This window comes from Gobio gobio, assembly GCF_949357685.1.
Source record: "Gobio gobio genome assembly, chromosome: 8".
NCBI classification, from domain to species: domain Eukaryota; kingdom Metazoa; phylum Chordata; class Actinopteri; order Cypriniformes; family Gobionidae; genus Gobio; species Gobio gobio.
The window spans coordinates 16,624,033-16,641,723 of NC_137114.1; the positions used below are offsets into that span (position 1 = coordinate 16,624,033).

Genomic DNA, 17,691 nt, shown 5'->3' on the forward strand with positions numbered 1-17,691 from the left:
ACCAATCACAACAGACTGATTGAAGAATCTCATATGTAATTTCACCATCATATTATTGTCATTTTATTGTTAAGAAGACCACCTGTCATAAGACATAAGAGTGAATGTAAACAATGTGAGGAAGGTTGTTATATTACTGTTCAGTGTATTTTCAGTGTGTTTTTATGAAGGGGGAGAAATTTAGAGAACAGTGTGCATTGTATTTACCTTTGATATTGTTTTTCTGTGCTGTGGTGGGCTGAGGTATGTGAAGATTATTATGTTCATATTGTATTGCAAAACACTTGTGCTGCTATTGAGGTGGGTTTGGTGGTATGGGTAGGTTTAGGGGTGGTTTAAGGGGCTAGGGAAGGGTAACTGTGAAGATGTCCTTACAAAAATTAGCTGGTATTGCATGCAGGTATTTTGTACATGTATGTACTCAATTAGTGCATCATGTCAAATTATTCATTTAAATGTAAATATATATTAGTTAAAGACACTTAGTATGAAGATGGGACCACTGATCTGATTGTTATAACCAGATATAGTCTGTCAAGGAGCAAATGGTATGCTCCAGTAAACGAGATACTCGTTGTTTTGTTCATTCATTCAATGTGCCAGAGAGATGTTCTCAGATGTTATGTAACTGATCTTTTTAACTGGTGATCGGAAATGGGAAGCGCTCTAACAGGAGGATTGCAAGGGGAGCAAGAGAGTGAGATGAGAGTCATGGGTCAGACAAAAAACAGTCTAGTGATCAATAGAGACGCGTCAGTCGACAAAAAGAGGTTCCAGAGAAACATTAATAGAGATACGATTATTTATCCTCTCATGACCTCTGAAATCTAACAAAAGAAATGACACATTTGACCACTATATGATGAGTCGATATATTGTAATGTTGTTGGTCTGTGTTTCAGAACAATGTGACTCGGATATATCATGAACAATGAAATCTCTAAGTCTACTTCCTTCTCCGCAAGTAACTGATTGCTGCATTAATATTGAAATAATGAATGGAGGCTGTTTCACGCCTTGAGCATGAGCTTGCAAACTTCAAAGAGTCACACAAGCTGCCGTTTCCCAGTCAGGAAAACCAGGACATTTTCAAAACATAACTTTTATATTGTAATATATAATATAACTACACCTTTAACAGGGACACCATGAAATAAAGTGAAACCTAAAATTCCTTTTAAAGGCCCCAGGATAAACAATTTTCAACAATTGGCTTTTTTTCTTGAAGGTTCTTCCCCCCCTGGTTTATTCTTGGTTTGGTGACAGAGCCCTGACACTCATATGGTCTTGTGTGCAGGCTGTGTGCCATACACTCTTTCGTCCACGTGATGCGTTGTATGTGTGGAGCGTGGTGTTTGGATCCCGGCACTTCCGTCTAGTCTGGTTTCAGGGTTAGGGCATTCATGCTCCATGTTTTGACTGTGCTAGTGAGTGCACAGGTTGAGTGTTCATTGACTTGCCATGCACTCTTGTCCCGTGTGTTTTTGTAGAGCGCCTGGTTTATGTTTTCATTGGCCAGGTGTTCTTGAGTTGTCGTGTTCTATGTAGTTCGCAGCATCTGATGCGGCTGTTTTCCATCGGCTGTCTGCTTTCCTGTTGTCATGTTTTGTGTGGGTACGTGGCATTGTTGTGTTTGTTTCTATGGCTATGTTCAGGCAGGCAAATCCGATCTTTTCAGGCAGACTGTCTGCACTATTAATTGATCTAATTCACCCAAAAAAATTTTTTACTCACCCTCAAGTCATCCTAGATGTACATGACATTCTTCTTTCAGACGAATAAAATCTGAGGCTCTTTCAAGCTTTATAATAGCAATGATTGTTGTTCTGTTTTAGAAGTCCATACAAAGTGCATCTATCCGTCAAATAACTGCTCCACACGGCTCTGAGAGGTTAATAAAGGCCTTCTGAGGCGAATCAGTGCGTTTGTGTAAGAAAAATATCTATATTTAAGTTCTGGCCGAAATGTGTCGAAAGTGCCTCTCGCAATCAAAAATGCATACGCAACGTCTGACGAGCGTAATTGGTAGCTCAAGTCTTTTGAACTGCAGAGGCACTTTCAACACTTTTTCCATAAATTGAATACAGAAGGCGATCGGCCGACACTTTTTAAAAAAGTTTTAAAGGGGCTATATGCAACTTTTTCCCCAAAAATAAACGTAACAATAGCCTTTTTATTTTACCATTTATGACTCAAACATCTCCTGATGAGCATACTGACACCTTGTCCGCTCACAGTGGGTGCACCTATAAGCCTGTATCCTATTTTTCCTATTTTCTGGCGGGTCGTCTTTTCCCGCGCTGTCTGCGGATGTGACGTCACCACCGCTGCGAGAGCGAGCAGAAAATGAGAGCAGTTCTGTTTTTTGGCCACAGGTGTCAGTCGCGAGTTTAAATTTCAGAAAAACGCATATAGCCCCTTTAAATATGTAAGAAAAAAACATTTTTCTTACACAAATGCATCGATTCGCTTCAGAAGGCCTTCATTAACCCTCCAGAGCCGTGTGGAGAAGTAATTTGACGGATAGATGCATTTTGTATGGACTTCTAAAACAGAACAACAATCACTGCCATTATAAAGCTTGGATTAGCCAGGACTTTTGTAATATAACTCTGATTGTATTCGTTTGAAAGAAGAAGGTCATATACACCTAGGAAGACTTGAGTAAATCCTGGGCTAATTTTCATTTTTGAGTGAACTATCCTTTTAAATTATGAACCCTTAAAAGTGCTGTATGTAAGTTTTTGACTGTACTAAAGCATAAAAATACCATAGTATGTTTGCAGAAATTTAAGAAACAAGCTGAGTTCACATACTCGTTTTTCAGAATAACAATGCTACTAGGGTTGGGTACCGAACTGGTACTTTTAAGGGCACCGACCGAATTACATCGGTACTACCGAGTACCGATTCACAATAAATCAATCAGTGCCAAATTTTGGTACCTGAGAACGCATATTGTGATGTAGACTATTGTCTGTGAATATATGACCGCAAAAAGAGCATTTAAATACGAATCATACGTGTCTCTGTGCGAATGAATTAGTAGACACGCGGTTTACAGTCTATGGGTTTACCCCACACACACACACACACACACACACACACACACACACACACACACACACACACACACACACACACACACACACACACACACACACACACACACACACACACACACACACACACACACACACACACACACACACACACACACACACACACACACACACACACACACACACACACACACACACACACACACCCTCACACACACACACACACACACACACACACCCTCACTCACTCACACACACACACACACACTCACTCACTCACACACACTCCCTCACTCACTCACTCACTCACTCACTCACTCACTCACACACACTCACTCACTCACTCACTCACTCACTCACTCACTCACTCACTCACTCACTCACTCACTCACTCACTCACTCACTCTCTCACTCACTCACTCACTCACTCACTCACTCACTCACTCACTCACTCACTCACTCACTCTCTCACTCACTCACTCACTCACTCACTCACTCACTCACTCACTCACTCACTCACTCACTCACTCACTCACTCACTCACTCACTCACTCACTCACTCACTCACTCACTCACTCACTCACACACACACTCACTCACTCACTCACTCACTCACTCAGAATCGCGCGTGACGGTCGCATATTTCCATCTCTGTTGTCTCATATTTCCATCTATCTGTTGTCTCATATTTCCATCTCTGTTGTCTCATATTTCCATCTCTGTTGTCTCATATTTCCATCTCTGTTGTCTCGCACAACCGTCATCTCCAGGGCCACTGAGAGTCACTTCATCAGCATTTTACCATTTCATTTGAGAAAAACAACCGTCATTATCATAAACACACAGAAACTCAAATTCACAGCAACCCGTCAAAATAAAAGTTCGGCTAACTTGACAAATAAATGATTGTACAGTAGAATTTAGATACGTCTCAATGTAATAATAATAATACTAACACTAATGTGTGTAAAACCGTTTTTTTTTAAATAAATTACAATTTTTCTTCATGTTTTAATTTTAACCATAAAAAAGCTCAGTTGTGCAGCACTTTGTTTGACAAAAGTTTAATTAAATTAAAAGATTAATTAAATTAATGTCTTATGTCTTCATTTGATTACCAGAAAATACACAACACATAATTTGTGGGAAATCTTTTCATAGAAATTAAATTAAAAAGAAAAAATAGTAATATGGTTGTTTTTATGAATTAAATTAAGTACCTAGTAGCCTACTATTTACTAGTAAATATTACAGTAATCAAACATCACAGACAATGGCAGACAGCGACCAGGGCAGCTCTGGCATAACGTCAATAACACTTTTATAAATGACTTACAGGTTCTTCACACGTTCTGTGTCGGAATGTCTGTTTTTGTTTTGGTCTGTGCGATAACTATTACCCAATAGTATTTCGACACCCCAGGGTTGCCAGTTTAAATGCATACCCGACATATGCATTTAAAGCTACACTATGTAGCTTTTCCGTCCACTAGAGGTCGCCTGTTCAAAACAAAGGCGTAGTTTGATGACGCCACGTTTGAGCGCAGAATCTTGGGACATGTGGTCTTCACCTCACAGCCGGTGGAAAGGAGTCAGGTTAGGACTCGGGCAGAAATCATGTTCATGGATGTGATTATCAACATTACTGTAGTGAAGCAGAGCAGGAGCGAGTGTTGTGGAGCTGAGCAAGGCCGCAGGAGCGATTGAAGAGCGGGACTGTTATTATGGCATAGTCGCCGGCGGGACTTTTATTATGACACGGTCGCCGGCGCCACTTCCTCTTTTCCAGTCATAAGTATGAGGTAACGCAACTCTGTTTATCGTATTAGATATATCTCAGTGTGTTGAAAAGGAAGTTATGACGTTCGCTCGGCGGCTGCTATGACACTTGTTCACACTGCAGTGAGAGTAAAGTGTTTCACTGAATAAAACCGGAGACCGAGGGTGACGCAGATATGACGCAATCGACAGGCGACTCCCTCACACGCATAGCTCACACGTCCCGGTTCCTTGGTTAAAATAGCAATTTCTCACGCTTTACAAATAGTTGGAAACATTTGGGATATTCTAAGTACTCAACTGAACAAAATATATAACACTGGCCTAGTGGTATCTGGATATTTTACTGCAAAAATCCTACATAGTTCACCTTTAAGGGTTAAGTGGTCAAATACAATGTGTGTGTCCAGACATAACCAGCCTACACTGTAAAAAAAAAAAACGTTGAGAAAACTAAAGTTTAAGGCAACCAGCTGCAGAAAATTGAGTTTTTTTTTCAACTTAGGGTCAATTAGTTGTACAAACTTTTTTCATGTTAAATAGTTAAATAAACTTTAAAAGCTGAATTTGTCATACAATACATAAGTTGGATTTTTTATAGTGTATTTGCATGTGTTGCTTTAGTAACGACATAGGCTTACACACATGTGACAACGAGGCTTTCAAAACACGCAGGAAAAACGGAGGTGCATCATCTCGCGCTCCAAATAAGCACCCTGTCGACGTCTGAAGCATATGGCACACTTGTCTGGAAAGTTTTGAAGTCGTCATCTGAATTCTACAGGATGTCTGCCTAGATACAAATGCCGTGACGCCAAACTCCCTCGTGGACAAAGAACGCCATCGTATTTACAACTGCACTGTAAAAAAAAATCCCCGTAAAATTTACGGTAAAAATTTTGGCAGATGTGGTTGCCAGAACTTTACCGTAAAAAATACGTCAGGAACGTTTTAGGTTTTTAGGGACAGCACCATATAATTTAAATGTTTATAATGTAATAATTACGGTAAAAAAAAAAGTATTTTAAAGTTCGAAACCGTATAGTTTAAAAGTTTATATTGTAATGATTATGTTTACACTGTAAACAATTTATAGTAAAAAAACATATTTCATTAACTGAAATAATGTTTAATTACCAACCTATTGAAATACTAATATCTGTTATGTACCTTTGATATATACGGACAACCACCAATCACAGTGATGATGAATCAAAGCTCATCACAGCAGCTTTTAAGAGGACAAAACAAACATATAGAAGGTGCTCAGTGTCATTCACACAAACACTAAACACCATCATGGTAAAACACATGACATTTAAAAAATACAATAAACATTAACAACATCAGATGTAACATAAAACCCTAATGTATATAACTGATTAGAAAAAACAAAGAAGAAACAGTTATTGCAGTGAAAATACATCAAATGCGAAGTGTGGTGCAGGGAATTCTGGGAATGTCAATTTACGGGTTTATACTGTAAATTACTCAATGACTTGTTCTTTTTCACTTCCAAAAACTGTAAAATTAAATGTAAGGTTAGCTCTATTACAGTTATTCACCGTATATAGTACTGAAACTTTCTGTTAACCAATTAACGGTTTTTCACCGTAGCATTTTTACAGTAAAATACCGTTAAAATCACAATCATTTTTTACAGTGTGTGGCAATGAGCGCGTAACAGGAAGTCGAGGCAGGACATATTAAAGGGCTTGTCTTTAAAGTGTTTTACTTCCCTATTGTACGGCTTCTCGGACAAGAACAAATGTAGGGCAAGACTTGATTTTGTCCATGTGGGATTGATTGGAAGTGGTTTGCTATTGGTCGATCTCATGTGAGTGACAGGTTGCCCCGCCCTCACACCAGTAAACACGTCATCAGAGAATTGATGAGCTGCAAGAGGGAGGGGAAGTTATTTTGATTAAAAATGATGAGGGACCATGAATGGAAAAAAACGATGTGCACGGATAAATAATTTATAATAAATACTGCAATATTCCATAAAAAACAAGAAGAGTCCATTTTGATTTCATGGAGACTGAAAGGCTTGAGTGTCCTCTTATTCGTTTATAGACTGTGTTCACTGCAGTCATTCCTGGAAGACTGCAGATAAATGCTGAGTCTAGCAAACAGGGTCGCTAAACTGCTGAGTAATGTGTTCTCGCAGGACAGAGACCGTGATTTCTCTCTCTCTCTCTCTCTCTCTCTCTGGGGTTTACAGTTGTACTGTAAGTACAGTGTGTCTTTAAACCACACCCTTGTTTAGCATCCCATTATGACATCAGCAGACGTCCTGACATGTCTGATGCTATAGTGGGGACACATTTGTCTCTCGGCTCGGACAGCTGAGGGGTCAACAGTGGCGCCTTCCCTGCCCAATTTGATGCCCCCTCTTAAAAACCCAAAGGCTCGTCTGCTTGTTATTTAAATCCGGAGACTTGTATGTGCTTGTTGCATTTTTGTTCGATGCTGTGCTCGGTAGATAAAATATAATGGGCAGCTGTCGACCCCTCCCGAGTGTCCACATCTAGGCCCGTGTCACCACTTTCACTCTTATTTCCTCTCTGGGAAAGGGGAGGCGTTAGAGAGGAGTTGGGCTGCTTTGACTCTTAGGGTTTTAAGTCTTACAGTTAAATCTTCATAATGCGGCATAATTCCTAATCTTAAGGATTCGCTGGATTCGCTTTTTTTGTGACTCAGTGGAGTTTTAAAATCAGATTAACGTTATGAAAGCGGATGATGTTCTTTGTCATCTCAAGTCTGGATCTTGGATGCGTTTCCTCTTCTAACGGACGAATTTGCCGCACAAATGTTTTCATTACTGGGGTATTTTGTACCCCTTTTCACTTTCGTTTTAAAAAGGGACACTGAAAAGCAAGACCTGCACACATGTAAGTGATTTATTCATGTCGCATACATGTTTTAGGAGTTCAAGCAAGAAGTCTCAACTAGTTAGTCATAGGCCTTTTGGGGGAAAAAACATATTGTCAATGATTTTATTAATATTTTATTTATTTTTATTTTAAATGATTGGTTATTATTATTATTATTGTTGTTGTTTTAATTAAAGTACAGTTAAAAATAAGTAAGGCCATTCCATGCCATGTTTTTCTGAAAATTCACTATGGAAAGTTTTCCATATTTTTTCCTAGGTGTGGATTTTAAAAAACAGTTACATTTGCAATTCAATGATACGTTCTGGATTTTTCAACCAGCTTTGTATACAATGTGTAATCGAACAATGTGAACATTTTGCATCATCTGTTGGACTTTTCCTGACAAATAAACAGTGTTGGGTAGTAATAATTTACATGTAATCTGGATTACATAATCAGATTCCAAACATTAAGTACTTTTGTTTAGATTATATTACATTAACTACATTTACATTTGCACCAATAATGCGATTATTTCTAATAATCAGGGTACGGTTTTATATGTTGTCCATGTTTACATGACACGAGCAGAACTCTTCACTCCAGTTTAGTTGCCATTTTCATGATTCTTCAATAAGTATGTTATACCACACTCAGATAGGCATACTGCACGCAGTTTACCAGCCTTTGTTTTAATCTACTCGCATCAAATTCAAAGTAAATTTTTATGGATGTACTGGATATTATTCAGCAAGCTATTCATATAGCAAGTTGTGTTGACAGTTTAGCGATTTGGAGAAGAGAAAACTTCAGAATAACAAACACACAGCATCTGCGTTGAAGCACATGCACACTTTGGTCAAGAGGAGGGTGTTTACATGCCGGTTTATTGCGATTAAAATCTGCGTACGCCACATAGTTAAATGCGATTATGGTTATTACGATTATGAGCTTAATCGCATTAGTTTTATTGCGTTTACATGAGGTAAAGGTTCATCACAATATTGCCACAATCCCATTATAATCGCATTATGAGGGTGCATGTAAACAAGCTCATTTTAACATACTTATAATCAGACTACAGTTATGTTTTATTGTTTACATGATTAAATATTATTCACACAATGGCAGTAAATCATTCATAATTAATTGATTTTCCCTACTTCTTTTTACTTTGTTAAAAAGCATATCGCTTGTATACATTCAGAAAGTCTTCTAGTTTTGTGGAATTGGACACACAGACACAGCATTTGATCACTGGATTTACAGAAATCATTTCACTTTTTAAAGGTGCAATATGTAGGATTTTTGCAGTAAAATATCCAAAAACCACTTGGCCATATATTTTGTTCGGTTGAGTTCTTACAATATCCCAAATCTTTCCAACTATTTGTAAATCGTGAGAAAATTGCGATTTTTAAATCGCCTGTAAACTCCCTTCTTAGGGAGTCGCCTGTCAATGGCGTCATATCCGCGTTACCCTCGGTTTCCACTTTTATTGCCATAGAAACCATGGCAACAGATGTTATTAGATCCATCAGTATGACGACAAGTTCCACGATTCCACTCTCATAAACCGCGTCAAAAAATACATAGTGTAGCTTTAAGAGTGTTTTCTCAACATTGCAACATTGCATATCGAATCCACTCCTGCCGAACACATTAATTATTATTTGAATTATCATTCAGTAAGTCATTTAACCATGCATTGCTATGTTTTTGGAAGGCTTTTGTCTTTCAAACACATTTTTATTATAATTATTTTTCTTTCAAATGTTATATGATTTATGTAATTATTAGTTTTCATTAAACTCACAAACACCCTGCAGTTCCATCACAAACCCAGTCTAGGAAACCCTAACATAATGTAATATTTAATACACCATGTTATTGATAACAAAGAATGTAATATATTTTTCTGTTTGTATTTTTATGTCAATGTGGTACACTATTATCCTATCCAAATCAATGTGATAAACGAGTTTGGTCAAAAGTAATCTAAAAGTACTCTGATTATATTACCTAAAATGAGTAATGTAATGGAATACGTTACTAACTACATGTCATTTGGAATCAGTAACCAATTACAATTTGTAAGTAATCCACTAAGACTAAGCAATGCAAATAAATCACTGACTTTTGGCAGCTCTAGGGCTTTTGTTAAAACCACAGATCAAACTTCTGCATTTTTATATATTTCTGTCCACAGACATTCGGATTTACAGAGGAGTGCATTATGGGTGTTGAATTTTTGGCTTCAACAAACAAACTTTTTCTTTGTTTAGTCACATAGCACTGATTTCAGTTTGTTATGCGCATTTATTAAAAAGCCCATCTTGCGGTGAATTCCTCCTTTGCTAATAGCAATACTCTAAGATCCCCAACCCCGTATAAGATAAAATACTTTCAGCATTTCTGTAATGATGACAACAGCTTCTTGTTGTTTTTTTCTTGTTAAATTTTTTCTTGAAGAAAATCTCAAATCATAATAATGAATGTGAATCAAACATACTGTACATGTACATGTTCGGCATCAGACAGTGAAGCCTTTAATTATTCATCATAAATAATGCACACGTCCTGCTGTCGTGTGTATCAGTCCTTTTCTCTGACCACACCTCATGCCGCTTGCCAGCCAATGTCTTCCATCTCCTGCTGATATAGACACAATCATTCTCGTGACAACATCTTCAGCATTTTACATCATCATGTGTTTTTTTTTATACACACTTTCTCTCTCGCAAGTTACTCCGATTGTATTCCCAGGTAACAGGGAACATTCTCAGAACGTTCTGGCAAGGTTTTTTCTCATAGTTCTGAACAAACGTTCTTCCTGTAACATTAATAGAATGTTTGTTCAACGTTATCTGGTCTATAATAATGTACTTAAAATGTTAGCACAAAAACTAATGCACCGATACTACATTTCTCAGCCGATACTGATTATTCAGAATATCTGCAGATGCTGATCATTTGATTTTAAGGGGAAGTAAATCTCTCCCACTAATCAACTAATTTACTTCGATAAACCTAATGCGATGATACATTTCAGTAAGTACTGTATCTTTCAACATACCTTCTGATGTTCATGCATGTTTGAATTTCATGATGAAATGGACAGAATTTGAAAGTTGAGACTTTTTTATCAGAAGTAACAACGCTCAAAGCAACACAGGCACACTACAAATAATGTTTGGTGTATGGAAAACCGCAGACTTCAAACCCTGGCTTGAACTATTAGTGATAGGGTCAAATAGAGCCAGTTTTAAAATGATAGTTCACCCATTGACTTCCATAGTATGGAAAAAATTATATTGTGGACGTCAATGGGGTTGATCAACTGTTTGGTTACCAACATTCTTCAATATATCTTCTTATATAAGAAAGAAACTCATACAGGTTTGGAACAAAATGAGGGTGAGTAAATGATGACTGGATTTTCATTTTTGGGTGAACTATCCCTTTAGTCACTATTTTTTTAACTGTTAATGCATTATATCGCGTTAACTTGCTCTAAATTCAACACAGGACATTTATTTTTCTGCCCCGTTTTGATTGACAGGATATAATCGGCCCTGATCATTAGCTGCTTTTAAACAGGCGGCCAATGGCCAATAAATGAAGAGAAAAATGCTTTTATCGGCCGATGCGATTATTGGTGTCACGGAGCGCACACCTGTCACTGAGTGCGCGTCTTCACCTCCCTCCGGTCTCACACGCTCCTTGTCAACGGAGTTCTAGAACTGCAATTCCCATCATTCCCCTCTGCTATCATTAGTTCCCAGCCCTGTCTGGTTGTCTATTCATTGTCCTCACATCCACCTGTTTATCATTATCCACCCTTTATCTGGACTGCCTTGTTCTTTGTTCTTTGTGAAGTGTTGTTTTGCCACGCTGCATGTTGCTACGTGTTTCCTTTGTGGTTTATATCTGAGATTCCTTGTTTCATTATCTGAGTTAATAAAGTTCTGCAGATGGATCCGCTTGCCTCTACTTCGTCATTACAATTGGCTGATACATCGGTGCATTTTTTCTGAAACGTTTAGCTGGAGGTTCATCAAAGTAACTTAAGTAACATTCCCATAACATTACAAATTATACATTGGAATGTTACTTTATCGTTCACAAAAGAAAATAAAAAAAACTTAAAAACATTTAAAAATAGATGCTTTGAATATAGCTTTAATAAGAATTTTAGCAAAACGTTCTTAGAACGTGATTTTGATGCTTTGGATCCCAAGGTATTGCATGTGTCACGTGCATTTTTGAGGTAATATTATGATTCGGTCATGCACGCATACACAACCCTGTTATTAATAGTTAAACCCTTGAAAACTTAACACTTTCATTTATTGATCTCAAACAGTGTCGCATTAATCATGAGGCGAGTCACCTTGCAGCCTATTTGCGGTGACTTTTTCGGGTTGTAGCACGTGTGAGCGTGAAGGAGGATGTGTCAGCGTTTTTGTGACCTCATCAGGAGACCTGGCTAAAAATCCATTATAAAGCTGAGAGGAACGGGCTATATAAGAAGGTGTCAGCAGAACATCATGCCACATAACTCTGGACACCAGTATGAGTTTGCAGCACATCATTCAATTCTAAATTTTCTTATATTTTTAAAGGTATAGTTCACCCAAGAAATTAAAATTCTGTTATATTTTACTCAGCTTCATGTTTTCCCGAACTCATATGACTTTATTGTATGGGAAAGAGAAGTGAACTTTCTGCTAAACATCTTCACTTTGTGAAAGAAAGCCATACGAGTTAGTAACGATGTGAGGGTGAGTAAATGATAGCAGTCTTTATGTAAGGGATAATGTACATTCAGCCGGTTGTTATCGCAGAATAAACCCATAAAACGGGGTGATCAAGTCTTGAATCTCACTGAAGGGGTTTATCCTGCTGGATGTACATTATCTCGCTTTTTACACGGCTACTTGCCACATAAGTAAATAAATAGAGACAAAATATTGATCTAATCTTTTATTAGCTCTTCCACGAAGAAAGCAGTTGCTAGCAAGCGGCAAGTTGACTAGATGTGGCAAAAACTAGATGGACATTTAATGGATATGGTAGTCATACCACTTATTGCACACCATTTCACCACATAAATAATTATGGGGATATTGATTTGAGATGAAACCGTTTTAAAATCGTACCTGTTTGCTATTTTATAATCCACTACAGTGTACAAAACAATCATTGCAAAATGGCAGAAGCTGCGTTTGAATGAAACAAGAGAGCGAGTCATGAGTCAATACCAAATTACATAATTAAATAGTTTAAATGGGTCATGAACTGGCTTTTTTTATTTTTTTTATACTGTTGTCTGAGGTCAACTTATGACATTCGCATGGTTTTTACATTCAAAAACATCATAATGAATAAGTAATAGACTATTTTCTGCCCTTGTTTTGAGGCTCTCTCCTGGAACTCTCGCACTGAAGACTTGGAAGTAAACGCCCACTGCTATGATTGGATAACAGTTTTGCATATTAAAAAAATATTTATAAAAACATGTTTTACTCACATTAGTGTGTTGCTTCATTCATTCATGTAATCTCATCCTGTCTGCAAATCCAGTCTCTTGTTTATAAACGAATCCGTGGTTAAACGAAGGAACAGACACGCAATATCTTCCCCACGTGAGCTGGATATTCATTAAAAATAAAGTTCATCCATGCATTCATAATATTGGAATCCGAATGAAGCTTATGCAGCATGTTTATTGCTTGGAAGTTCAATCTGGTTTAGCTCCATGTATGCCCAAAGTTATTTAGCTATTACATGTCATGCGCAAATCGGTGGGTGGGGCTACAGAATCAGGCATTGTTCGTCTTCTGTTGAGGCGGTGCTTCACTACACTCAGATGTCATAGCCGGGCACATTCTGAGATCTCTCGTTTTCTGGGCCGGGTGTCAATAAAAACTTTTCTTTGACTAACAAGGAAGTTTTCAGCTCTGAAACTTACAGGATATTCTTATATTACCATGATCTTTTATATATAAAAAGCTCAAGGGAAAGTTGATTTCTCCATTCAGGACCCCTTTAAAAATTGTTTACATTTTTAAAAAAAATTATTAAGTTTTAATATTTTATTAGCTCTCCAAACACACAACTTCCATGAGGAAAAAATCATTCCTAGCAAGTGTATAGCGCCAACTTCAGTTGCCCGGATGAGCCTGTGTTATCAGTTTTACCGGTTGTTTTCGGGGAATAACATCACTGTATGGCTCGACTGACCAATCAGAATCAAGTATTCCACAGAGCCTTGTAATAATCTTGAATGGATTATGGATGCTTTTAAGAGACTGCTATCTAAAAAAGTATTATGGGAGTACTATAGTACTATCTGCTGTCTGTATCGATTATAAAGGCCCTGTAAAAAGCCATAATCAGTCTTTTTTTTGTTCCATATTACTGTTTTTACTGTATTTTTTTTTAATCAAGTAATGCAGCCTTGATGAGCATAAAAGACTTTTTAGAGGGCCTTTATACTCAATACAGACAGCAGAAGACAATAAATTATTAAAGTAACACAGGTTGGATTCAAACCTGAGATCCTGCATGAGCACCACAACACAACTCCAACTACTAGGCCGTGTCTCCAATATGATTTCATTTCAACAGCAGTATCAAATGCTTATGTTCTCAAAGTTAAGTTTACATTACATTTATTCCTTTAGTATACGGTTTTATCTAAAGTGAGTTTCAAATAAGAATAATACGAGTATAAGCAATTAATCAGAGAGAGAAAACGATACAAATAGTGCTACACTCTTCCAACCATTTTTGGTTCCCCAAAGAATCTTAAAATAACCATTTTTTCCTAGTGTGAAGAGCATTTTAATAACCTGAAAACCCTTTTTCCAACTTTTGTGTACCGTGAAGTTTCCATGGGTGTTAAAGGTTCTCCATTAAACCATTGGTGCCAATAAAGAACCTTTTTAAGAGTGAACCATAGAAGTGCAGAACAACAGAGAAAGTATATTTTCTTCAAAGCTTCACAAGCTTCTATTTCCTTCTCCACAGGTCCACACAGCGGCAGTGATGAAAGCCTCCTGTCGCGCTCTCCTCTCCCTCCTGCTGAGATCCACAGCAGCAGGACCCACACCCGCAGCAGCCCTCCGCCCCCCAGCGGCCCCGCCCCCACCCGCCGGCCTCTGCACCCGCCCCCTCGCGCATCACCCGTGGGTAAGTCGCGCCACCAGCAGCTCCTTCATTATGTCACACAGTTATCACAGATTCATTTGGCTGATGCGTTTGCCACCAAATGTATCCCGACCAATGTTGTGTCACATGACCCTGTGTTAAGAGGTGTGTCACAAGCTGTTTCCATCCGCCTGTTTTTAAGAGCGTTCCGGGATTTCGCAACATCAAAAAAATGCTGGATGGAAATGCCAAAATGTAACTTTTGTGCTCATTTGTGGCGGATCATCCGACACGAAACTATGATGGAAGCATTTCCTGAAAAAATACCTCAACAACAAAAAACTTCCCTCAACAGAGGATGTGATTGGATAATCAGTGGACCAATCATATCACACAGCACCTCAAATGTTGGTTTGGTCGCTCTGACATACCTGAGCCAAACCGTGTGTCCAAATCGCATACTATTCGTTCCTAATTAGTATTCGAAAATAGAATTAGTATGTCCCAAATCGTAGTATGTTGAAATCCCAAAGATACCCGGGTGGTCTACTTTTTCCAGGTTATCTGTGCAAACTCTGACGGCTAATATTGCCCACAACCCATTGCGAGTTGGACAAGGATTCGTTTAGAACTACAAATGCGGATACAAGTGTTAAAAAAACTACAAACATGGTGGATGTGCGAGTGTGACAGTTGTAGTGAGGTTTAGAAAAAGGCGTTCTCTTGAACACATGGGATGGAAACGCTGTTTTTTTTTGCAGATGTTTTATGTGATTTTTCAATGTTGCACATAAGTTATATTCGCAACTTTGGATGGAAATGTAACTACTGACGAAGCATTCTGACAACAACATTCATAGTTCACACTCACTTTTACACCTCTGTGAACAAAACGTGTGTTTTTGCAGCAAAGCTGTAAATATTGTCTATGTATTCTCACTTTACTGATATGTGGGATATGAAAATGTATAGAACTACAATTATTATGAACTGTTGCACTAAGTAAATGCCTACATTATATTCTCACTCTTACCAGAGGATTAGGCAAACCTAGTAATTATGGACAAAATCAATTCATGGCTTATAAAGTGGGAGATTTATTCACTCTTATGGAGAACAAATCTTACAAAGCAATAATAGCAATGAGCTTTATTGAAAAATACACTACTAAACCCTCCTAATGCATTCGGGTCTGTCTATATATATATATATATGTATATATATGTATATGTATATATATGTATATTATATATATATATATGTATATGTATATATATGTATATGTATATATATGTATATATATGTATATGTCTTTAAATCTATAGTTTTTATTATGAAAATGAAACTTTGGATACATGTTAAGACTGTCAAAATACACATTTATTTTTTCAGATTTTTTAAATAATGTAAGAGATAAAATAACCATTTACACTTGAAATCCTAATATTATATGTTCTTATAAATTTAATCTAATGATATATTCCAACAAAATCTCTCAGAAATATTGATAAAAAATGTTTTTCTTGCATTCGACTGATTTTTGAAAAGGGGTACATTTTTAAAAGGGGGTAAATGAAGTAATAGCATGGTAAAAACATGGCAACATTCAAAATGTTTACAGTTACTGATCAGATACAATATGGTTTTAGTTGAAAAAGATTGAGTTATGACTGTTTTGTAAGCTTTTATAAGCCAAACGGACCCGGAAATGCTAAAGGTGTAAGGCATTATTAGACTGTTAAAGGGATAGTTCACCTAAAATTGAAAGTTCTGTCATCATTTACTCACCCTCAAGTTGTCCCAAACCTGTATGAGTTTTGTCCCAAACAAGATCTGTTTGGTTACTGACATTCTTCCAAATATCTTTTATTTTGTGTTCAGCAGAAAAAAGAAAAGAAAGAAGAAGAGTAAATGATGACAGAACTTTCATTTTTGGGTGAACTATCCCTTTAAGCTGAAAGTTAAAGTTCATCAAATGTGGATATAAACTCTTTTAATATAAATAAATTTTCATTATTTTACATTATATTTCTGATTATTATCAATGTTGAAAACAGCTGTGCTGCTTATTTTTTTGAGGAAACAGTGATACAGTATGCGTTCTTGCTGAATAATAAAATGTTCTCCAGTATTCAGAGTTAATTTAGAAATATATATATAAATATAGCTGCAAGCAGCAATACCGGGGCCAAGCGCAAAGAAGAAGACAAGACATGCCAAAATGGCTGGCAGTGTCAGATCAACTGGAGCAATGAGCAATTAATCACGTTTTAAGATGATTTTAAGCAAAAGGCTGAAAATGCATTGTAGTCTGAGAGTGTCAGACCAACTGCAACAATTAACAATTATACAGTTTAAGAAGATTAGGCAAAATGGCTGAAATATCATATATTGAGTCACTGATAATGTAAGTTAATGGTTTATCACTTTTGAGCAATAGGTGGCACAGATACGAAATTGATGTGGTGTGGTGAGAATAAGCGAACAATGACACATGCAAAGTTTGATGCCAATATGTCAAAGCATTGCAGAGATACAGCCTCAAGAGTAATTTTGGCATAATTTTGGCATCAACTTCGTCGCTGCGGTTTACAAAAACGGTTTCATCTATTGATGCAAAATCCCTAACTTTTTGTTGACACAGTCTGAAGATGATACGATTCGATTTTGGTGGAAATTGGACAAACGGTCTAGGATGAGTTTGAAAAAGTAGGTTTTGATCAAATAAGAACATTGAGGACAGGATGTTTGACCAAATATGGAAAAATTAGTATCTCTGTTCTCGGCATGAGCCAATGACTGTATTATGACCAGTT

General features: G+C 37.3%; 1 protein-coding gene across 1 annotated transcript in view; it reads left to right on the forward strand.

Moving 5' to 3' along the window:
* Positions 1 to 654: 654 nt before the first annotated feature.
* mtus2b (microtubule associated tumor suppressor candidate 2b) overlaps positions 655 to 17,691 on the forward strand; it is a gene marked incomplete at its 5' end in the record, with an annotated part of 86,277 nt that continues 69,240 nt past the window's right edge. Inside the window, 2 exons of the mRNA XM_079823278.1 lie at positions 655 to 715; positions 14,756 to 14,917. Coding sequence (XP_079679404.1) covers positions 655 to 715; positions 14,756 to 14,917 — 223 coding nt within the window. The remainder of the gene's footprint in view (positions 716 to 14,755; positions 14,918 to 17,691) is intronic.